This window comes from Siniperca chuatsi, linkage group LG15, assembly GCF_020085105.1.
Source record: "Siniperca chuatsi isolate FFG_IHB_CAS linkage group LG15, ASM2008510v1, whole genome shotgun sequence".
NCBI classification, from domain to species: Eukaryota; Metazoa; Chordata; class Actinopteri; order Centrarchiformes; family Sinipercidae; genus Siniperca; species Siniperca chuatsi.
The window spans coordinates 19,202,405-19,225,796 of NC_058056.1; the positions used below are offsets into that span (position 1 = coordinate 19,202,405).

Below are 23,392 nucleotides of genomic sequence, written 5' to 3' on the forward strand. Positions count from 1 at the left end.
ACCAGGCCACGTTGTTTAAGGTCAACTGTTCAGAGTAGCTAATAAATTGCATTTCTTAAATGTAGTGGTTCACCACCAGCTCATGGTAGAACTCGTTTAAAAGATAGAAAGATAGGTTAATATGGTACTATGATGGATACTACTTAGGAAATAACGCAACTGAACCATTGATATTCCTTATGACAGAAATCCTCCAAAATGCCACGAAGCCAGTCGGTAAGTATAGAAACTGGTGACTGGCAGATATTTGTCTTTGTCATGGGATTGTGGATTTGTGAACATTATTCCTTTTGTGATTTCAGTCTTCTTGCTTTTTGTTTTGTTTCTCTTGGGTGGGCAATCAGGGCTTCCTTCTGCTTTTCTCCACTATGTTATGATTGCTGTCAACTTTTGAGGTTTAAGCCCACTGTTCTTAAAAGAGTGACTCTCAAGGCAGATTATCAAGACTGTAAACCTGAAAGGAAATCTATTTTGCATTAATAATTTCGATATCAAATACAGCCACGCACCTTCCATAGGCTGTTATGCTGGTTGCAGGCCATTAGGTGGTGCAGTGAACCCATGAGATTTGGCAAGGTTGAATATGTTGTGCTTGCATCTCACATGAATGGTGTTGCTATGGTAATGCAGTGCTGTCAGTTGCCTTTACTGTATTTGGCGCATCAAAAAGCTCTGATTTATTAGCCCCACTTTAAGCACGGCACATATACAAATTACACACAAATGCAAACATACACAAAAAAATGTAATGCCATGAGGAGTCTTGGTGTTCACAATCACTGTTGTCAAACACAATAGCAGCATTCAGCAGTCCAGTAACATCTGATGTGGCCACAATAAGCTCCAGTCAGTTGGTTAGTCAGCATCTCAGTAGTGCAGAAGCGGCCTTGGGCAAAACACAGCTCATCTGGCTAATGTGTCTTTCTGAGATGAGATGTGTGTTGTGGCAGGCGGAGGCGGTAAACAGGGTGATGGAAGAACACCAAGGATGGGGTTTTAAGTGATAATGAGTACGAAAGCAGATGAACAATGTGAGGTGGGAAGAGATTAAAGTGTTGTGGAGTTGAGGCAATTATTGTTTTTAAGCAAAGCTTGCATGGCGCTAAATGGGAGTACAAAGCAAATCTACAATGTGGTTTTTATGACCAGGCATGTAACATGTCATGAGAATAAATATTTCTGCACATGCACACATAATGTTGTCATGCACTTGTATGTGACTCATCACACAAATCAAGAAGTAGCTCTCCTAGGGCCATATAATCTCAAATTGAATTGAGCATGCACACTCTGATGCCACTTGCCACACACAGAGCTCTGTCTCCTCCTCTCCATGTGAATGCATCTCACAGTCTCCACCCTCTTTCCTTAGTCTAGACACATGCCATCCCCCTATCCAGAGTTTGTGGATGCACTGTACGTTGGCTGTGGCAGGGAGTTTTAGGATGAAAGGTTTGGCACAGTGTGCTGTTGCCTACAGACTGCAAGATCTACGTTTGGACGGTAGCGCAACTGCCCTGATAAGGAAGAACTGGCAGGTCTGACCACCAGCAAGAAAGGAAGTCAGTTATTGATGGAGGGCTTCATGAGGGTCCCTGTCACAATGTGAACTGCTGTAATCTGATTTAAGCTGCTTAAAGAAGAGAGAGACCAGCTGAGAGAAAGAGACAGCTAAAAAGTAGTGTGTTGCAAAGAGAGATATCCTGAGGTGGATTTGTACCAAATCAGTCCCTCTGGAATTCAAGCTAAATATCGTGGCTTGATTGGTGATGTTTTTCATTGTGAATTAACTTCTCAGGTTCAGATTCTTGATTTTTATTTTCTTTTTCCTTTCATGATTTCAGAGAGGACTTTGTGATGCTTCAAAAAGCTCCAGTCAACCAGTTTGGTTCTCTGACTTTGCATTTTTTTTGCATGCATGAGTCAAAAGTCAAAGTGACTGAAATGGATCGTGTACTTTTTTCCCTTTTCTTTTAACCTTGTGCTGTTTCTGATCTGCTGAGAGGTTGTCCAATGTGTGTCACTCAAATCTGCACTTCTCATGGGTTTGATACAGCTCTCTCGAGATTTGAGAATATTTAGCATCACCTCATTTTGAACTTGGATACTTTGTCAGGCTATGGTGTGGTCTATTTTGGGTGTGAGTTTGGGATTTCTATTTTTTCTTTTCTTTTTTTCTTTTTTCTTTTTTTTTTTTTGCTGCACAACTCTGATTCATCAAAACAAGGGCTGCCAATCTTATTTTCTTTTCTACAGCGGAGACTATCAACAACTTGTACACATGTATTTATACTTTGTGTAATGATTTCCGAATGATGTTTTGATTACTTTTTGATTTTTCAACTGAAGAGATCAATCTGGACTCTAGTTCTCTCTCACCCTTGACCCCTGAGCTTCATCATGCTTATTGTTTGGTGGTGCTCAGTGGTCTTGACCTATGTGTCCATCTACCTTTCACTGTCCTTCCTGCGCAGCTTGCTATCTTCCGACAGAAGCGGGCGAAAAGCGACGGTGCGGGGGCGGCGAAAAAGACGCAGAAGAGGAAGGGCCAGACTGTCTCGCAGAATGACAGCGCAACGCAAGAACATCTCGTAGTACCAGCTCTTTCTTCAGCCAGTGACACAGAGCTGAACAACAAGACCAACTATGATGAGGTACACCACGGATCACAGAGATTATCAGACATGCATCAATTATAGAGTTACAAAGGAGACTGAAGAAGTCTGATTTGTGTGGAAATCAATATAAATGATATGTAAATAAGACTTTTGGTTGAATTAAAACCGCTGGTCATTTTCCTCACACTAATTGCTTTATTGCATGGCATCACTACGGACTATTCATGGGTCACACTACCTGACCTCCAGCATCTGTCTAATTTTGTTTGCTTACTGTATGCTTTAACAAGTGGTCCATGCCCCCTCCTCAGTAAACATACATTAGAGAAATAGGTCACTAACCATCACGTTGCCTGTAGGGCATGTTGTCATAGCAACCTGGCCAGGATTAACTGTGCCACTATTTACTGCCTTTTTAAAGGAAAAGTTCACACACAACATTAGATGTACATATTTCTAGCACATGGATTGCACTGACATTTTCTTTACATTGTTTCAGGCAAAGTGGGGGGGTTGACTCAATTGTGAAACTATTTAATCCTTTAGGAACCCCAGAAGACAGAGAAATCAGCGGTTCTGCAGAACCAACGACAGAAGGATCAGCCTCCCACCCTGAAGCAAAGCCCATCCCCAGTGGAAGATTTTAGAGAAGAGGAGCTAGTTGCACTCACTGGCAAAGAGCAGCTCAAGGTATATGCAGTCAATGATCAAACATTTACAGATATCAAATTCTTGCTTCTTTTTTTTCTTTTTTTTAGGGTACGATATCATTTTTCATAGTTCATGTTTAAGCAACTAAAACACTGTTTTTTGTGTGACATAATTCAGTAAGTTTGTCTTGTAAGTAGTTCCTTTTGGCTTTATTTGATTGTTGCTGTTCTCAACTGGGCTTGGGTATGACTCAATATGACTAGTAAAGAGAAAGATGGGTTTAACGTCATGAATGCGTTACTTAGCATTCCTAGGCTCTAAATTCACAAAGTGGATTTGGAACTATTATATAAATCAGTGTTCCTGTTTACATGCCATGATGCAGTATATTTGGATTTGTTTGGTCAGATGGATTTATTTGTCTTCATGCTTTGTTTACCAATAAGACAATGGGAGTCTTGTTATGGAATTGCTGTGTGTATGATTAAGAGGATGTGTGTCTTTGTTCTGTTTCATCACCAAGCCATGGGGAATGTAACTATCTGCTTTTTTGCATGGCTGCTTGCCTGCAGTGATTTGAAAATAGAGCATAGTTCATCTATATTATGTATGTCAATGTGTGGAGCAATGAGTTTAAACTGTTTTTTGTTTTGTTTGTTTTTTTTGTTCCACTGTTGTGGAAATGTTGTACAATGTCTAAAATTATGTAATGTGAATTCAAGAACTCAAATTGGCTTGACTATAGTGTCACATAGCATTTTGCATGGTACATTCAGTACATTCTGAAAGTATACTTCTGATACTGTAGGCAAATAGTATTGTCTTTTTTATTTCTTTTTTTTTTCAACAAGGAACTTGGTCTTATTTTCTATTTTAATTTTAAAAGTTTTGGGTGCTCAAGTAGCCTGTGGTTTAGTCTGTTTTTTGTGGCTGACCACTGAAGAAAATTTATTTTAGTTTATTTTTTATTATTTAATCTTTGGACTGCTTAAGGTAGAAACACATGCTGTACTCTCAAAGTGTGCTGCACTTGACTGTCTGTCTTTATAAAATTGACCCATACTTTTACTATACTTGCAGCAGTTACAGCAGGCTGTGGAGAAGCGTAATGAGATAATTGCGAGGCTCAGCTCCAACCTGCAGGAGGCCCTGGCCAGCAGAGACCAGGTACAACTGGAGGCACAGTCACTTGCTGGACAGATTCAGGCACTACAGAGACAACTCCAGCAGGTAAATGCCACTCAAAGCTAAATCTGTTGCACTTCGGGATTATTGTTTCCTAAAGATATTCACTTCACTATTCATATGCACGACAACTGAACTTTTATATTCTCTGAATTGTCTTTCACACAGACCAGTTTAGAGTTTGTGCGCATCAAAAGTCAAACAGGGACTGAAGTCCTCAACACTCAACAACAGCATGGCCATTGCTCCCAAGATGCAGACATCAGTCATAAGGAGGCACCATCAGGGAGTGCAGGTCCTGGCACCCAGTCAAGTGTTGAAGACTTCAGCACAGACACTGACAGTGAGACGGACACTATTCTGCACAAACTGAGGGCTGAGCTGGAAGAAGAAAGGGAGAACAGCCAGCGCATATGTGCTGAACTAGTGGAGGAGATGGAGAAACACCAACATGTGCTTTCTGTACTGGAGAAGGAGAAGAAAGGCAGGGAAGAAGAGCGAAAAGAAAGGGAGGCACAGCTGCAAGACCTCCAGACCCAGTTAAACTTAGTCCAAACTCAGTGCCTTGAGATGCAGCAGTACAAAGAGGAGAAGGAGAAGCTGAACAGAGAAGTGCTGGAGCTGAGAAAGAGGCTTCAGGAGGAAGAAGATGCAGAGATGAGATTTAGCGAGGAGGTGGCCAGCTCTGCCCTTCGTCTCCAGAGCCTTGAGGATGAAAAACGAAGACAGGAGGAGGAGATGCAGAGGCTAAAAGAGGAGCACAGAGAGGAGGTGGAGAGAGTCAGGCAGCTGTTGGAGGAGAGGGAGAAAGAACTGAAGTTCAGAGAGGAAGAGGTCATAGGACTCAAAGCTTCTAAGAATCGGAAGAACCAAGCAAAAGCTGGTTTTAGTTGTGATGAAAGTTTTAGTATTGATGAGGCCAATCTGGAAAGTGGATCTGATCAGGACAGCATGAATGTATCAGTACCTGGGGATACTCTAATGGAGCGCTACTTGTCTTCAGCTCCTGTAGCACACTCACAATCTTCAGTGGTCAATGAAAGCTTTGAACACTGCCATCAGCTGGACATCTCTGCAGATTACAGGTTAGAGAAATGCTAACTGTTATCTGTGTGCGAGTTTCTGTTTTTATGGGCTAGTTAAATCCCCTAATTTGAGTCTGTGCCTTCTCTTCACAGTTTTGAGCTGAACAGTGAAGTGTTGGGAGATGAACCTCTGTTGTCAGTTTCAAACCGTTTCCCCGAAGAAACCGACAGCCTCCACAACAGTTCTAGCCCACACTGCTCCCCTGGCATCCTTGTGGCTGATAATACCAACCCTCACTCTCTATCTCAGTGGCTTCACAACTCCACTTCCGGCGAGCTGGAGATGAGTAAACTGTCCAAGCAGCAGTTTGAGGAGACGGACCTGGAAAAAGAGCTGCTGAATCAGCAGTGTGGGGAGCTCCGTGAGGAGCTGGCTCTCAAGGACAGGGACTTGGATGTGTTAAGGGAGGAAGTCATCAAGAGTGCTGAAGAGCTGGAGGAGGCCAGGAGCAGGTACAGTAATGAAGTTAATTAGGGCATGTGGTTTTTTTTCTCAAGATAAGTTTCTTTGTATTACTTTTTCAGCTTATGTGTTTTTGTATATTACAAATGTATTATTTCTTGGTGCTCAGTTTCACTTACAGTATGCCTGTGCCAAGTTTGATTTTGATGGGAAATTTTTCATCCTAATATTCAAATAAAAAAGTCTTGGTTTCTTTAAAAACAAAAAAAAACACAGTACATTTTTTTGCCACTGCTTTTCACAAACTAGCTCCAGCTGAATTTTTTTTTTTGTGAACGTTACCTTAAAATTCATGTTTAAAATAAAAGTGAATATACTTGGGTTAAACTCATCTACTAGTGTTAGTTCATCAAAAAATATAAATAGATGTATTATCTCATGCAAAGTGACTTTTTATTGGTTGCTCAAAGCTATTCTACAATTTGAATCCACTTAACTAACTTTTTAAAACTATATTTGTATGTTCAGGTGGGCCCAAGTAACAGAAGAGCTCAGGCAGGCTCTATGTGAACTTGAAGAGGAGAAGGAGAAGAGGAGACATGTTGAGGAGGATATGAACTTGAAAGCCCATGAACAAGACAACCTGAAGAACAAACTCAGTGCCATAATGGAAGAAAGAGAAAAGGAGAATGCTGTAATGTTGATGGGAAAGGAAGGTGCTGAAACCTCCCCGCTGGTTCCAGCAACCTCTCCATCAGAGGAGGAAGATAAACTGGTAGGGGAGCTAAAAAATGAGCAGGAGAAGGAGGCTGCACTCCTGTCTCATCAAAAACAGCAGGAGCTGCTGGTATTGTCTCTGCGGGAGATAAAGCAGGCTTCAAACTCTGCCAGACAAAGCCCAGAGCTCAGAGATGACAACCAGCTGCAAACACTACAGGTAATAAGTGGGTTTGTGTTAACGGCTTAATAGGAATGTAAACATGCTAGTCTCTGTATGCAGTTATTTTATTTAGATAGATGGAATAATATTCTACAGCAGCAGTAATGTTTGTGCTAAAAGCCTTTAAAGGGAGGACGCAATGAGTTGATGTGAAAAATGAGTATAATTTACAAAAAGTTTAAGGAATTTCCCTTCCTTTCTCAAGGCTCATTGTGAACGTCTCATGTTGGAGCTAGAGGAGACAAAAACAATGCATAAAAGCAGAGCAGCCCTACTAGGTCAAAGGACAATGGAGCTGGATGAAACATTAAAGGATCTTGAAGCTACTCGTGCACAGGTTCTAAATGGTCAAACAGAGGTGGAGAGATTGCAGAAAGAGCTGGAGAACAGACAGGGCTGTCTTGACAGTGCTGAAAGAGAGAAGAGTGAACTGGAGTCTCAAATCCTCTGTTTGAGACAAAACCTGGCCAACCTGGAGGAGGCCCAAGCTCAGGCAGTGCAGGAGAGGGAGGAGCACATGAGAAAAGAAAAGGAGATGGATGAACAGATTATAAAAATGGAACAAGTCTTGGAGGAGGAACTGGAACAGTTTGAGAACCTGCTAAAAGCCAAGGATATTGAGGTAAGATAATAACAGTAGATTTAATTTGCTATGTTTAATGCAAATCTGTTAGAATTCCTACTGTCAAGAGATCAACAAAGTACAAAATCATTTTTACAGTTGGCTGAAGAGAGGGAGAAATGGGAGGAAGAGAGACAGGAGAAGGAGAAAGAGCTCCTTGATGTGAGGCATCACCTGGAGGAGCAGAGGAGGGAGAGGGAGGAGGAGGTGAAGGCTCTCCTGGAGAAGCAGGTTGTGGCTGTTGAGGAGGCTACAGAAAGGCTCAAGACATCTCACAAACAGGAGATAAAAGCCCTGATGGAGAAACATCAACAAGAGGTGTGATTTACAAACTCCAATGGCCATTCATTTTACTAATTTAGGCGTTCATTTTTAAATGTTGGAATGTTTAAAAAAAAAAAAAAAGAACAAAAAAAAAACAGACTTTTATTTAAAACTCCGAGTTTGTTATTTACTCCTGGTGCCAGCCCCATGATTACTTCATTTTAGTTATTTATTTAGTTAGCAGGATATCTCAACGTCAAACTTCACAACTTCATGTATTGCATGTTGTCTCTCATTTGATAAAGATTCAGATTAAATATTTGTTATGAACATCATTAAAATAAAAAGAGGATTGTGTAGCATTAGTGGCGCTAAACTTTGTGTGAGTGCCTTCTAGTCTTGTAATTTCCTTTTATGTTTATCTGCATAAATTCCTAGATTTCTGATTTGAACACTCACCTGGAGTCAGAACTGCTGAAGAGACAGGCCATTATGGAGGAAGAACAGAAGAGACAGATCAGCCTAATCAAACAGGTATCAGAATTAATAAGAATACTCCTGAGCAAGCCTTTCACTCTCAGTAAGACACAGTAACATTTTTATACTATTTGCATTATTTAGCTATTTTTCAATGTTATTTTTCAGCTTCTCATGTTTGCTATTCTGTCTTCCTCCAGGTGACTGAGCGTGAGCATGAGAGGATGGTTTCAGAGCTGACTGCCAAACACAATGAGGAGCTTAGTCAATTGAGGACAGAGCTGTCCTTGGAGCTGAGGGAGAGCATGGAGGCTGCCCACCAGGCTGAACTGCAGCAGGCACAGGTATACTTTCTCTCTATCTACACACACACACACACACACACACACACACACACACACACACACACACACACATATACACACACAGTAACATCATCAGCCACAGCATGCTGCAAAATATCACTTCTATCTGTCTCCCTTAGTTTTTTTCCTCCCTTACATAACCATTTCATAGTCAATGGATTTTTGTCAGTTACAATGACTTGTACTCCTTAGTAGTGCTTAATACTGGTATTTAGTAACTTTGAAGATTTAGGCATTTAATATTTTCCTGCTTTGCACCAGTTATAATTTAGTATGGAGGATAACTATGTCAGCTGAATGCCTAAAATGTATATATAACACACAACCATCTTTTTTGTTTCTCCCCAACATGCAGTCACTACTAGACTCAGGAAAAATTCTCAGACACGCCATACCTTTTTGCTTTCATTTCCTTTAGGTCCAAAAGACTGTAGAGCTTGAAGCCTTGCGTCTGAGCCTGACCAATGTCCACATGTCCCAGCTGGAGCACTACCAGGTAAACTTGCAGCAGGAGCAGGAATCAGCTCTCACCAAGGTCAAGGCATCTCTGAGGGAGACATTTTCCCAGGAAAGTGCCCTCCTGCTGACCCAGCATCAGTTAGAACTGGACCAGATCAGACAGCAGAACCTGGAGCAGCAGGAGAGACTGCATGAACTGCACCAACAAGATATAAGTGAGTGCAGAATCGAGTGCTTTTTAGTTGTTCAGTCAGTGTTCTTTTTCATGTTTGCCCTTGGGTGCACTCAAAATGTGTACCTTTTATGGATGTGGGTGAGTTACCCTCATTCTTTAGAAGCTTGTTCAGGACAAAGTAGAGCACAATGACAGATGTAACCTTCACATTTGTTGAGATGGGTGAATCTTTTCTTTTGTTATGTATGTTCAGATGAGTTGAAGCAGCAGTGGGAGATGTCTGTTGCTCAGGAGAGAGCTGCCATGGAGGAAAAGCAGGCCAAAGAGATACAGGTCAAGCTTTATAACAATTGTTAAACAAACGTTGAAAGCCTAATTGAAACTATTTAAACATCTGTTCTGCCATTTCGTTGCATATTTTGGAAATTATGCCATATTTATTTATTTTAATAATTCAGTTCATCTTGTTGTTCTTTTTCTCAGGCTCTAAGGTCACAGTGGGATATGGACACTGAGAGCACCAAGTCAATCCTCCAAACATCTCTCTCAGAGACCCAGAACAGCCTTACTGCCACCCAGACAGAACTCGCCAGTACCCAGGCCTCCCTCACCCAGACCAATAAAGCTCTAACTGAAGCCCAGGCAGCTCTGTCCCAGACCCAGTCAGAGCTGCTGGAGTTGGGAGCCAGGCTGGAGAACCTCCAGACCTCCAGTAAGGAGCAGAACCAGAAACTAGAGGAGGAGCTGAAACAAGCCTGGTCTGACAGAGATGCTGCTGCTCGTGAGTTACATCATTCTACAATCCTTTCAGCCTCCTTTCCATTCCTCACTCAGAGTGCATACTTCCACTAAGGCTTCACAATCCTCTAAATTCATTATGTTAAAACAACAATACATACAATAGACAATCATGCTGACTGACTGATGATTTTGAAGATGACCTAATTTCTGTCTGCCAATATTAGAGCTTTGTACCAGCATGAATTATGCAAATGTTTGACTCATATTCCATGTATTTTGTGTTCTAGTTTATAAATTGTTATTGCTTTGCTGACTCTGTTGTAAATGCTGCTTAGGTGCTCTCGAGGAGTTGGTTTCTAGTCATAAAGCAGTGCTGCAGGAGAAAGAGCAGCAAGCACTCCACCTAGAGGAGAAGGAACTGCAACTGCAGCAAGAAGTGAGTTCACTCAAACTCATTAACATCTAGTTAAGTTGCCATTCATTTCTCATTTCAGTACACAGACTCTCGCTTTAATTAATGAAACTCACTTCACTCATTTAGCTAGCACCAGTCTATAAAATAATAATTTTCCTCTCTGTGAAACAGGTTTTGCGCCTACAGGAGGAGAAGACTTTGCTAAAACAGAGCTCAGAACAAGAAGTAGGTCAGTTGTGGACTCAGCTGGAGAGCATGAGGACTAGTCGCCAAGAGTTGGGAGGTGAGATTGATACACCAGTCTGACATGTGCTAGACAATGCTGCACTTTAATCTATTGCATTTATTTAGATACTCACACTTAAAATATTAAACGCTGACCAAGTAAAAGGTTTAGAAAACATGTTGCTTTATTAACAATAGCTGTTGTCTGTCAAGTAATATGACACACCGAGGAAAAGAGAACCTGAAAAACCGTACTCTCAGACGTCCACTGCATGTGTGTATTTCCAGTTACAGTTCCTTTTTCTGTCTTTGTTGTCCACCTTACTTTCTCACAGAGCTGAAGGAGCAGCTGCTCGCTCGCTCATCTCGTGTGGATGACATTGAGCGCCTAAAGACAGAGTTTAATGAACAAAAACAGGAAATCAAAGAGCAGAATGAGGCTGAGCTTGAAAGCCTGAGGAGGTATGAGAACTCAAACAGCCACATAGACACACACAATATTGATGCATTTATTCTCACAAAGGTCTTAACCTCCATTGTTTGTCAATGTTTGAAATGTGGTGTTTAGAATAAAAACTGATGCTCAAACTCTGGCCAATACAAGGCATTCTGTGCAAACCACATTAGTGATAAACAACCACAGTCTACAATTGTCAGTTATCTGTCAAATTTCCTCTTCCTACCCTTTCACTGACCCCATGCAAATTATACATTTTACCTTCATCATCCTTTAGGTATTTTGAGCAGCGATTGCGGGTAACAGAGGAAAACTACAGAGAGGAAATTACTCTGCTCCAGCTGAGACTGGTGGAAGGTGCCTTGGAGGAGTCTGTGCTTAAAACCACAGATGACAGGTATGCCAGTAGGTCTATATGCAAGACCAGATACATGTACTACAAACTTGGATCCAATTATTTTTGATATCCGTGCCTTTGATCTCTGTTTCAGTTTCATATCTCAAGGCCAAGCTGAAGAGGAAAAAGATCATGTGCTTTCTGATACTGGCCTCAAACTGGAGAAACACAAGGTGCGCACACACTATGTGAGGAAATTAATTGTGTAAGACATTTTGAAGACCTGCTGATGCTAGATAAAGGTGTGGTATTGAGTGCTTTGAAATTTGCCACTGTCAAAGTTGCTTAATAGAATCTCTACAAATTCTCCAGCTGAGGTTTCACAAAACAATAGAGTTCCTTATTTTGTACATACATTTGTATGTATACATACATTTGTATACATACATTTGTACAAGGAAGTATTTGACAGTTTGTGCCTTCAGCTGGAGGAGAAACACGCAATAGAGCTTGTCAATCTACGATCTTCTATGGCTCTTTCCTTTAAGGAAGTGCTGCAACAGATCAGACACAAACTCGTCAATCTTTAATGCCTCCATTTCCATAAAAACTGAAAAGAAGCTAATATGAGAGAGGTTCTTGGCACACAGTAACCTTTGGGTCATGTTATGCTCGTTCAGAACTAGTTCATAAGACATGATGTCCGACCATGGTGGAAATCAGTGTTTATGGATGTTCCAAATGGCAAGTGCCCCCTAATCCAATGTCGGAAAGATGTGGACGGAGGAGGTATCCAAAGCTATTTGACCGTCCAACAAGCAGTTCTGATGGATATCATTACTTGTACATTAGGTGCACTCAGACCTCACTGACCACTACTATGAAGAGCTGCAGGAGATGAAGTCTCAGCATGCCCTGGACCTGGAGCAACTCAGAGCCAAACTTTCTGAACGTCACTTACAAGGTACTTCACACACACAAAATACAAACGTATACCATTTAAAATTAAGAATTTGCCTCCATCTAACTCTGTCCTCTGCATCCTCTTCACTCACACCAATTAACTTCATGTCCTCTCTCACTACATCCATAAATCTCCTCTTTGGTCTTCCTCTAGACCTCCTGCCTGGCAGCTCCAACCTCAGCATCCTTCTACCAATATATTCACAGTCTCTCCTCTGAACATGTCCAAACCACCTCAATCTGGCCTCTCTGACTTTATCTCCAAAACATCTAACATGAACTGTCCCTCTGATGTACTTATTCCTGAACCTGTCCATCCTCGTCACTCCCAAAGAGAACCTCAACATCTTAAGCTCTGCTACCTCCAGCTCTGCCTCTTGTATTTTCTTCAGTGCCACTGTCTCTAAGCTGTACAACATCACTGGTCTCACCACCGTCTTGAACACCTTTCCTTTCATTCTTGCTGATACTCTTTTATCACACAACACACCTGACACTTTTCTCCACCCGTTCCAACCTGCTTGCACTCGCCTCTTCACCTCTTTTCCACAGTCTCCATTGCTCTGAACCGTTGACCCTAAGTACTTAAAGTCCTGCACCTTCTTCACCTCTGCTCCCTGTAACCTCACAGTTCCACCTGGGTCCCTCTCATTGACACACATGTATTCTGTCTTACTGCAGCTAAGCTTCATTCCTCTGTTTTCCAGAGCAGACCTCTATCTCTCTAGATTTTCCTCCACCTGCTCCCTGCTCTCACTACAAATCACACTGTCATCCGCAAACATCATAGTCTATGGAGATTCCTGTCTAACCTCATCTGTCAGCCTGTCCATCACCAGAGCAAACAAGAAGGGGCTCAGAGCCGATCCTTGATGCAAACCCACCTCCGCCTTGAACTCCTCTGTCACACCTACAGCACACCTCACCACGGTCTTACAGCTCTCATACGTGTCCTGCACCACTCTAAGATACTTCTCTGCCACTCCAGACTTCCTCATACAATACCACAACTCCTCTCTCGGCACCCTGTCATATGCTTTCTCTAAATCTACGAAGACACAATGCAACTCCCTATGACCTTCTCTGTACTTCTCCATCAGCATCCTCAAAGCAAATATTGCATCTGTTGTACTCTTTCTAGGCACGAAACCATATTGCTGCTCACAAATGCTCACCTCTGCCCTTAGCCTAGCTTCCACTACTCTTTCCCACAACTTCATTGTGTGGCTCATCGGCTTTATTCCTCTGTAGTTGCCACAGCTCTGCACATCTCCCTTGTTCTTAAAAATTGGCACCAGTACACTTCTCTAAATAACAACTCAAATATCCTGTGTTGCAGAGCTTGCCAGAGTTCGTTTGGAGGCTGCAAGGCAGGTTGAGGTGAGACAAGATAATCAGATGATCTATACAACACATTACAAATTGAGTTTATGGGCCATATAATGCAAGATTATTGTGATTTTTAATTAGGTGGAAGTGGAACAGGAGATGTGGTGTCACACTGAGGAGCTGCAGACAAGGATGACCATTATCCACACCTTGGAGAACAGACTGGCTACCTTGAGTAAACAACATGATGCAGAAATGCAAAGGAACAAACAAAAGGTACACACTTGTATATAAGCCTGCATACTAGAAAGGTAAAAAAAAAAAAATCCAATGATATTTTGAGCGAAACACAGATTTAATGATACAATATGGGAATTTCAAACCATGTTACTTATATATGTGTTCCTGCCAACGCCCTACAGTTGAAGCAGGAGTTTGCTCGGGAGCACGTTCATCTTGAGGAAGCTCTGAAACAGGAGAGGGAGCGTGTGCAAGGGGAGATGAAGAGGCTGAGAGAAGAGCTCCAAGAGAAGCATGAAGCTGAGCTTTCTGCCCTGAGGTCAGACCTTGACAGAGAGATGGAGAAGGAGAGGACACGCCTTGAAAAAGCACTTCACGAGGAAGAGGAGAAGTTAAAGTCTCTACAGGCTGCACTGGACAACGATGAGAGTAAGAATTTTTGAAAGACACTCATGAGTTGTCAGTAGAATGTCATTTCATTATAGCTTCCAGCCAGATCCGAAGTTTTGAAAATGGAATACATTTAAGTAGTGGTTCTCCATCAGCTTGTGACATGTTGTTTGTCTTTTAGGCCCACAGGTCCTAAAAGTGAGGCAGAGACTGGAGGCCGAGTATGACAGTGAGCTGCACAGGGCAAAGAGCTGCATGGCAAAAGAAATCAAGGAGCTCACTGCGCTCCAGGCACAGGGTGAGGAGCGGCTACGCCAAGCCCAAGAGAGGTGAGCTATATTATATACTCAATCTATTTCTTTTGATTATTTTTACATTTTATATAATAAAAAAATGAAGATGCCCTTTACAATTTCCAAAATGGCATCTTCATATTGGTTGTTTTTGTGACAAAGGTATTCAATTTACAATAAAACAGAGGAAATCAGCAAATCTCATGTTTGAGAAATGATTAACTGATTTTAAATTGATTGTAGATGAATTATTAGTCTAATTGCTTTAGCACTATAGGTAATTATAAACTATAGAAAAATAGACTGTTTTACAACTTGTTGTGACATTTATCGTACATGCCAAAATTTCTGCTACAGTGCTGCTATCATGGTCTGAAAACTGAACGCTATGCACTACCCCAAGTCACTGGGGACTTTTGTGTTTTTCCTTAAATCACAACAAAAACAGTTTCATCTTGAGGACCCTTGAAAATGCTTTGTTTTTAATGATTTGGGGTACTTTTATTTTGTCTGTGTATTCAGCTTCCAAGAGGAAAAAGCAGTGTTGGATCAGAATTTGGCCCAAAAATATGAAATCTCTCTGGCAGAGCTAAAGAACAAACATCAAACTGAGCTGGAACATGAGAGAGCAACACTACTGAACAAACACTCCCAGGAGATGGACACACTTGAAGCCAAACACAAAGCACAACTAGATTCTCTCAGTGCCCGTCACAGAGATCTGCTTGCAGCTATGGCCGTTGAGTTTGAATCCAAACACAATGCCGAGCTTGTTGCCTTGGAAGCAGCCCTCAATTCCAAACGAAAGGCAGACCTTGAATGTCTAGAGGCCCTCTTTCAGGAGACCAACCAGGCTCAGCTGGAGGCTTTAGAGGCTGAGTTAGCTCGCAAACACCAGGAAGAGAGGGATGAACTGGAAAAGAGGATGCTGGGTAATATGGACACTTTGGAGGCCACATACCTGAAGGAAGTGCAAGTAAGGACAAGTCAATTCTTAACAGAACAATGCCAAGCCTTATGTGGGCAATGTTTGAAATTCTCCAGAAGTACACAATACTGCCCTTATTAAAGGTTTCTCAGTTTATAAGTACTTTTGAATGACATTGTCTTTTTAATCAGTCACTGCGTGATGAAAGGGTGCACCTTGAAGAGAGACATCGTCAAGACCTGAATCGCCAGAAGTCAGAACATAGGCAGATGATGGAGTGCCATGCTGCAGAGCAGCTGTCCATCAGGGAGGAGCTGAGGAAAGAGCTGGCTCAGGTGCACATAGAGAAGTTTAGTGCCATGGCAGCAGAGCTCAGCCACGTTCACAAGGTGAGGCATAAAGATGGACCTCTGGCTATCATCTGGTATATGGTCATCAATCAAATTTATAATTAAAACAATAAGCAAAAATACAGATAATTGACAACTTCTACAGTCGACTTTTATCAAAATAATGGTTTTGTTTTGTTTGGTTTTTTTGTCACGATTTGTTCTTACAGACTGAGCTGGCTGCTCAAAAAGAGGCCTTAGATACTGAACACTGCAAAGCCCTGGAGACCCTTAAAAAGCAGGTACTTGCACAGTTATCCTTACATTACTTTGATTTTCTAATCTCTTAAAAAGCCAAAATTTTAAGTGTCTTCTCATAAGCACACTGGTTATAATGTTGTTGATGCAATCTGAACGTGGCCAAATAAGACAGAGAAGATTGTAAGCTGTAGGGCTGGGCAATATGACACTATATACCATGACACAATATACTGTAAATCTCTGGTTGTATTTGACCTTTTGTAGGCAATGCTGCAAATCTCAAAGCACTATATTGGATTTTTAGGATGTTTGCATCAGTGTGTAGAAGTACTTTAAATTGGTGGGTATTTAATTCCCTGGATTTATCAAAAACACCTGTCAGGTTATTGTATCGATAAGTTGTTTTTCAATTGATTTTTTTCAAAATGTATCACTATTGCTAATGCAATATAAAATAATGTCACATTACATCACAATGACATTACACCTCATCTGTGAAAGAGCATTTTATCCATATTGCAATCCCCTTTGCTGGCGTAAATACATTTCCTTGAAAGTGAATCTTAGTTATGTTGTTACTAGTTACTGAATTGTAAATCGATTACTCCTATCATAACAAAACAAAATTGATGAAATTATCTAGTAAAGTGTTCTGGACATGCACAAAATACCTCCACAATGGTTTATGTTGATTTTTTTCACTCTTGCTTTTTCCAGTTTGATGTTGTTTTAATGGTCAGCAAGATTTGATTTGTCTTTGCGTTGTTTTCTCAGGTTTTAGAACTAGAGCAACAACACGGCACTGCTCTTCAGGAGCTCTCGCATACCTACACTGATGAGAAGGAGCAACTCAGCGAACAGCACCAACTCCAGCTACAGGTGTGTGTGTGTGTGTGTGTGTGTGTGTGTGTGTGTGTGAATCTGTCTTTTACAGGGTGAGTTAACATCCAATGCTCTGCCTGGCAAGTTGTTTAATGGTTTTCAGTGGAGTTCTTGTCTCTCTTAAAGCCCATTAGAGAGGGGATTACACAGTTATTGTTCATCCTTTATAATGGTGCATTTGTGTGTAGAGGCACAGTATTTATTTGGATTTTTTCTGAGAAACTCTATATGAATGTGAGCATTTGACCAACTGGATATTGTGGTATGAAACAAATACATGTCTGCTGTAGGAGTTGAGGGGTGTCTCTGCGCGAGAATTGGAAGCATGTCGCAGGGAGCTTGAAGAGGAGTCATCAAGGCAACGTCAGCACTTCCTAGAAGAGGTGGAGCTCCTCAAAGTCCAATCAGAGGAGAGACTGCAGGACAGGATTAATCAACTGAAGGTAAAAGAGGAGATACCTGGGAGTGATGAGGAAAAATATGTGGATAGCTTTGAGGCATCCTTTGGCTGAAGAGCTTTAATATTTGTACACCTTTGAGGAAGCCATGTTGCCTGCATATAATCATTCATTTCATGTGAAAAATAAGATTATGTTTCTCAGTTTATTTTAAGTTGCGTATTTATTTGACTCGGAGTGCCTGTTTGAGCCATCATTATATAATAGCTCTGGATTATTGAGAGCTGTAGTGTGTGTGTGTGTGTTGTGGCATTGCCCTCTCTAAGCTCCAGCTGCACCAGTTCATTCCTAGGGATAGCTCTTTCTCTTGGACTCTGTCCCACTGGAGCTTTATTCAAACCCAGTTTCCACATAATCCCACCATCATATATGTAGAAGTGTTCTTGTCTCTCTGTTCTCTGAATCTGTGTGCTGCTGGGTTGTGCATGTGTTTGTGTTGCTGCCATCTGAATAGTGGCTAAATGGGATGGATCTAAGCTTTTTATCCTCTGATGCAGAAGGTTTTAAGACTGAAGGTACTTTTTTCCCCCAGACATTTGGCATTTGACCATCTGAAATCTGCAAGCCAGTAGTCAGCCATAAGCCAGTGAGAGACATGGTCAGAGATCTCTTTAGCTGAGGAACAAATAAACCTACACTATACTGCAGCTTTTTAAGATGGCAATCTGCATTTTTTAATTGATGTACCAACATCACTGCTTTCTTTGAAGACGGAGTTTGAAGAGCAGAAGCAGGCTGAGTTTGAGGACCTGAGGCGGAGCTACACATCTGAACAGGAGGAGAAGGAGCGGAGCTACACAGGCAAAATGAGCCAGCTCACTGCCCAACTGCAGCAGCTAGATGCTGTGGTGACCCAGGTACTAGACACACACACATACACACACACACACACACACACACACACACACACACACACCAGATTAGTGTGGTGAGTCATTGATATGATAATCTCAATCTTGTGTGTGTCATGTGGTCATGCTCTCTTGGTTGAAGGTGCGCAGTAGAACCGAAATGATTAGTTGATTAATCGATTAGTCAATCAACAGAAAAATGATCTCTATTCTAAAGAATTTTGATAGTTAATCTTTTCAGTAATGTTTCAAGCAAAAATGCCTAAAATTCCCTCAATCCAGTTTCTCAATTTGCTGCATTTCTTCATCTTATGTGATGGAGAGGGAGAGAGGGGGAGAGAGAGGGGGAGAGAGAGGGGGAGAGAGAGAGAGGATAGCAACATGCATTCAATCTCTTTGTTAATTTTTGATTATATACTGCCTGTCCTGTTAGACGTCATTGGGGCAAAGTTTTATTTTGTCAGTTGGTTGTTGTGGAGATGTGAAGTATACTGAAACTTCTATGTTAATCGTTTACTATCCCCTTGGCTACTAACAACGTAGTCGTTATACCCCATAAAGCCTAAATTTCTGTTTCCAAAAAATACAGTTTTTGACTGCATAGGACTCACTTCATAAATAAATGTGATTTCTGCAGTCCCATGCCCTTTTCCTAATTCTGTAAATCCATAATAATTCTTGTTGGCACGATCAGCATAAATATGGCACCTGCTCGGCTTGGCTCTTAATACACACACACACACACACACACACACACACACACACACACACACACACACACACACACACACACACACACACACACACACACACACACGATACCCTAAGAGATTCGCAAAGAGAAGCTTAAGAGAGGTTGGGAGGCTGCTGTTGTCAGGGCAACAGCATTGTTTTGTTGAGGCAGGTCGCTGCATGAGATGTGTTTGATGGGGGGAGAGGGAAAAAGAGGGAAGACGTGGTGAAAGGAGAGGGAGAGAATGAAGGAGTTGAGGAACGAAAAGGTAAGAAAAGTGACTGCAGACCTGGAAGAAAACTGATAAAGGCAAGAGAGTGCACTCGGCAGTGAATCCAGAAGTTGGCTCACCTCAATCCCACATTAACCTGGCACTTAACTGCAGTACTTCTGCTAAGTATGCCTGTTGTCAGTGTGTTTGTTTGTATGCTTTATAGGCTGGTTTTATAGTAAGAGGAATGTGTTTTTTGTCTCATAGCGGGTTTATTGAATGTATTTTGGGTAATGGTACTGGTTGTCGTCTCTGGATAAGGGGAATTTCTCTGAGAGTCAACATCTGGTTTTGATTTGCTTTTGAATACACAACATGCCTTCTGCTTTTGTCATGCTCTTGGCACTGATAGGATGTTGGTGGTCATGTGATTTTGTTATTTCTTTTGTGACAAAGACTGTGATGCTTTTTGAACAAGCAGAATGAGCTGGCAGTGAGCCAGTCTTTGAGATGTTCATTTGATTCATTTTAGTTTGAACTCTCAGTTGCACACATGGGTAATTTTTGAACAGGTCATAGCACAGGTGGGAGAAGAGCAGTTAACAGGTTTGTGTTAAGTGTTGGTAGAATTAACAAGCTATCTCTGTCAATTTTTCCAGCTGCGAGCAGAGGTTGGCTGTCTGCAGGGAGAGTTAGAAGGGAAGCGTGCAGAGATGGAAACTTTGGACACTCTCCTCCAACGAAGGGAGCGAGAGAGTCAGGAGGGAGGCAACCTTCTAAAGATGCTCACTGATGACTTACAGACTGCTAAAGAGGAAAGGTAAGTGATGTTCTGTGTGTGTGTGTGTTCTATGTTGTGTGCATTGTTTCATGTGTATAACGGTTGTAGCTAGGTGAATTTTATACTTGGAAATGTGTCCTTACGGTGAGAAATAAACACCAGTCATCAGTAAATGCTACTCAATGTTACCTGATGACTTGGTGAATTTATGACATGTCAAGCTCTTTTAGGTGGCAACTTTGGACTGACTGATCCAGTATGCCCTCCTAACCCAGGAGCATGAATGAGCTGTATGTTTACTAAATACTAATAAAAATAATTTCAAATGTTTCTTTCTACCTCAACAAGTCTTGCTGGTACTACAGTGAACTTCATGGAATAAAATGTAAATTTTGATTTTATTTTACTGGGTTTTTTTTACCTGAAAAATGTATTCTTGTTTCTGAACATCTGTTTTGACTTGAATGGCGGGGGAATTGAGACACCAGTGTGTTTTAAATGTAGCAATAATTAGTCTCCCGGCATAGTCATGTCCTTTTCTTGGCATATGTGTGTCTAATGTGTCACTTTCGTTTTCCCAGACGTAAACTGCAGCATGCCAATGAAATGCTGAGGAAGGTGCTGATTGAGATGGTTCGCAGCACCATTGCAACAGAAGAGCTGATTGGACAGAAGATCACTGCCAGAGCCAAAACATCTGAGCAGGCAACCCATCAGAGGAGCCCAACAGGGAACAAAGTTGCACAAGAATCAGGTCTGTTAGCATCTGATGCATTCTGAAGTTGCAGGGTGTGTTATGCTTTGATGACACAGCGAACTGTGGTTCTTTTGGCTCAGTCTAGTTCACAGGTTTTTGTTAGAGATACATATATACATAGAGACAGATTAAATGGTTAGATCCAGTTCTTCAGAGACCAAGGGGCTTTTCTTATATAAATGTACAATTTTTAAATATTTGCAACAATTCATTTGACTTGTTCTTTTTGTAGGTATTTCAGTTGCAGACTTGTCTTCAGATGACCTGGAGCTGACCCAGCTGCTCTGTGAGAGCCTGCTGGTTTCAGATACTCAGATCAATCCTGGGGGTGAAGAAGCAGCTCTGAATGCCTGCAGCAGACTGCGTCACACTGTTGACACACTACTGGAGCTGCTCAACCAGGCCAACACACAGGTAAAGAATGTATAGACCTACTGATATCTCAATAATCCACACAAAAAAACTTTTTTTTCCCCCTGTTGTATAGTATTGTTAGCTGTTGGTTTCTCACTTTTTCTACAGCTGGAGCAAACTCATGGTGTCCACCTTTCTCTGGAGGAAAAGTTCTCTCAGGGCAGAGAAGACTCCGCTCAACTCCTTGAGCAGCACAAGCTCCTGTTGGAGCAGCTCGATCAGGAGGCGAAGCTGAAGAGTCACCTCCAGCTGGAACTCCACAAGGCAGAGGGTGAGCACTGTATCCTTGTTTGCTCTACTTCACTTGACTCATCTTATGCTGCCAAGTTACAGTAGTTAATCCACTGACTGTTAACACGCCTTGCTCCTCTGCCTATGCTCCAATTTCACCACTTGCATTGAAGTTTAAACATAACTCAACATGCTCAGCATCAGAAATAGCTATGTGGGGTTTTGTTTTTTTTTCCCTTTCACATAAACTTTTTAACTTTGCATGATGTGTTCAGGGCTTCTGGATGGTTTTGTGGCTGAGAAAGCAGTCCTAGAGGAGTCTCTGCAGCAGAAGGAGGTGCAGGAGGAGAGACTAGTGGAGGAGCTGGAGGACCTGAAGGTGAAGCTGCACCAGATGCAGGGTCTCACTGCAGAGCTGGACGGCCTCAGAATGAAGCATCAGGAGCTCAGTGAGGAGCACACACTTCTCCTGCGCCAGAAGGAGCATCTCTCCGCTGATCTTGGGGAGAGGGAGAAAGGTGAGCAGAGCAAGCATGAAATCATGTGTCTCTGTCTGCATAAAATATTACATGACCTCTTTAGTGAGCTTGACCACATAATTATATAATGTCTGTGCTCAGATGTGTCTTCTCTCCATAGGCCTTTGGCTCAATTTAAATCCTGATACAGGTTTGTGGGTCAGAGTGGAGCATGAGTGTGTGTGTGTGATGAGGGGTGGGGATGAATATGCAGTATATTTGCAGTGCTGTGTGAGGTTGCTGTTTGTAACACTGCCATTGCCAGTAGCTTGTAGCAAAGGCTCTTGGAGTGCTGTGTCATTTTACCTCTTAAACAATGTTCTAGTTCAGAGCTGAGAGAGAATGCATTCAGTGTCTTTTCAGGAGGAAAGGCACAGTATGTGGAATAGTTGTATGTATTTAACTCCTCTCTTATGTCTTGCCCGCTTTTAAAATTCCTCTGTGTATGGTATTTACATCGAAAACAATTGCCCAAACCGTCCTCTTATATTTTTCAAGCTCTACTGGCAGAGACGGAGCGTTTGGCCCAGGATAGGCTAGACTTGCAGCGGCAGGCAGAGAAGGACCACAGCTCTCTGTCGCTGCGCCTCAGGGCCCTGGAGAGAGAGCTGGACGAGCAGGAAACAAAAGGCTTGGAGTCAGAGCAGCACCACAAGACCCACACTGAAGACCTCAACCAGCGTGTCCAAGCACTCGAGAAACAGCTGAAACATGACCGGCAGTTTATAGAGGCGAGTTTTCACACAATAAAATCTGAAAGTTTAAAAATGATCCCTTATTTAATATTTGTCCCTTTTTAATTTGCTGTTGTCTAAACACTTAAAATTTCAATTATGATCTTGTATTCTTACTTCACTTTCTTTCTAGTGTTATTTGAGAGTGTCACAGACAACTTTTCATGTTGCTGCTTAATGCAGTGGACACAATCTTTCACATAATTTGTTCCCATGCATACAGGAGCAGGCTGTGGAGCGTGAACATGAGAGAGACGAGTTCCAGCAGGAGATCCGAAGGCTGGAGGCCCAACTCAGACACACAGCCTGTGTGGATAACAAAGGACACAGGGTGAGGCCCATTCATCTGATAGCAAGCATATATACAGTAACATCTATTAAGATATTTCTCAACAGGACAATACCATACAAAATGCTTGTATTTCTTGATAACAATAGTAAAAGTATTGCATGTTATGTGTTTTTTGTCTAATGCATTGCTGATGGGTTTATGAACCAGTTAACTGAAGTGTATGTAGCAGTACTTACAGTGGTTGAAGTGATGAATGCATTGTTTTTTTTGCCAATAAGCCTGACTTTTGCCATGTGTTTATCCCTGTGCTGAACGGATTGCTGTAGTTTGAGGACTTGGTTCTGCAGGTATGAAATCTAACTAGTATTCTTCTTAGTC

At 41.8% G+C, this 23,392-nt stretch overlaps 1 protein-coding gene across 7 annotated transcripts in view; it reads left to right on the forward strand.

The window, feature by feature from the left end:
• pcnt (pericentrin) overlaps nucleotides 1-23,392 on the forward strand; it is a 38,671-nt gene that overhangs the window by 1,151 nt on the left and 14,128 nt on the right. For 3 of the 7 annotated variants that reach the window (XM_044167266.1, XM_044167267.1, XM_044167270.1), the window contains exons 2-39: nucleotides 187-216; nucleotides 2,475-2,654; nucleotides 3,165-3,308; nucleotides 4,350-4,499; nucleotides 4,623-5,539; nucleotides 5,633-5,992; nucleotides 6,471-6,879; nucleotides 7,088-7,504; nucleotides 7,604-7,822; nucleotides 8,207-8,302; nucleotides 8,446-8,589; nucleotides 9,029-9,284; nucleotides 9,498-9,577; nucleotides 9,728-10,025; nucleotides 10,321-10,421; nucleotides 10,572-10,683; nucleotides 10,961-11,087; nucleotides 11,360-11,479; nucleotides 11,574-11,652; nucleotides 12,272-12,383; nucleotides 13,722-13,762; nucleotides 13,853-13,987; nucleotides 14,134-14,380; nucleotides 14,523-14,670; nucleotides 15,157-15,610; nucleotides 15,754-15,951; nucleotides 16,122-16,193; nucleotides 16,927-17,031; nucleotides 17,325-17,477; nucleotides 18,203-18,349; nucleotides 19,947-20,107; nucleotides 20,650-20,822; nucleotides 21,058-21,239; nucleotides 21,348-21,510; nucleotides 21,746-21,988; nucleotides 22,487-22,719; nucleotides 22,946-23,053; nucleotides 23,341-23,361. In XM_044167266.1, the coding sequence (XP_044023201.1) occupies nucleotides 187-216; nucleotides 2,475-2,654; nucleotides 3,165-3,308; nucleotides 4,350-4,499; nucleotides 4,623-5,539; nucleotides 5,633-5,992; nucleotides 6,471-6,879; nucleotides 7,088-7,504; nucleotides 7,604-7,822; nucleotides 8,207-8,302; nucleotides 8,446-8,589; nucleotides 9,029-9,284; nucleotides 9,498-9,577; nucleotides 9,728-10,025; nucleotides 10,321-10,421; nucleotides 10,572-10,683; nucleotides 10,961-11,087; nucleotides 11,360-11,479; nucleotides 11,574-11,652; nucleotides 12,272-12,383; nucleotides 13,722-13,762; nucleotides 13,853-13,987; nucleotides 14,134-14,380; nucleotides 14,523-14,670; nucleotides 15,157-15,610; nucleotides 15,754-15,951; nucleotides 16,122-16,193; nucleotides 16,927-17,031; nucleotides 17,325-17,477; nucleotides 18,203-18,349; nucleotides 19,947-20,107; nucleotides 20,650-20,822; nucleotides 21,058-21,239; nucleotides 21,348-21,510; nucleotides 21,746-21,988; nucleotides 22,487-22,719; nucleotides 22,946-23,053; nucleotides 23,341-23,361 (7,335 nt within the window). The remainder of the gene's footprint in view (nucleotides 1-186; nucleotides 217-2,474; nucleotides 2,655-3,164; nucleotides 3,309-4,349; nucleotides 4,500-4,622; nucleotides 5,540-5,632; nucleotides 5,993-6,470; nucleotides 6,880-7,087; nucleotides 7,505-7,603; nucleotides 7,823-8,206; nucleotides 8,303-8,445; nucleotides 8,590-9,028; nucleotides 9,285-9,497; nucleotides 9,578-9,727; nucleotides 10,026-10,320; nucleotides 10,422-10,571; nucleotides 10,684-10,960; nucleotides 11,088-11,359; nucleotides 11,480-11,573; nucleotides 11,653-12,271; nucleotides 12,384-13,721; nucleotides 13,763-13,852; nucleotides 13,988-14,133; nucleotides 14,381-14,522; nucleotides 14,671-15,156; nucleotides 15,611-15,753; nucleotides 15,952-16,121; nucleotides 16,194-16,926; nucleotides 17,032-17,324; nucleotides 17,478-18,202; nucleotides 18,350-19,946; nucleotides 20,108-20,649; nucleotides 20,823-21,057; nucleotides 21,240-21,347; nucleotides 21,511-21,745; nucleotides 21,989-22,486; nucleotides 22,720-22,945; nucleotides 23,054-23,340; nucleotides 23,362-23,392) is intronic. The other 4 variants (XM_044167269.1, XM_044167272.1, XM_044167268.1 and 1 more) reach the window with 3 other exon arrangements.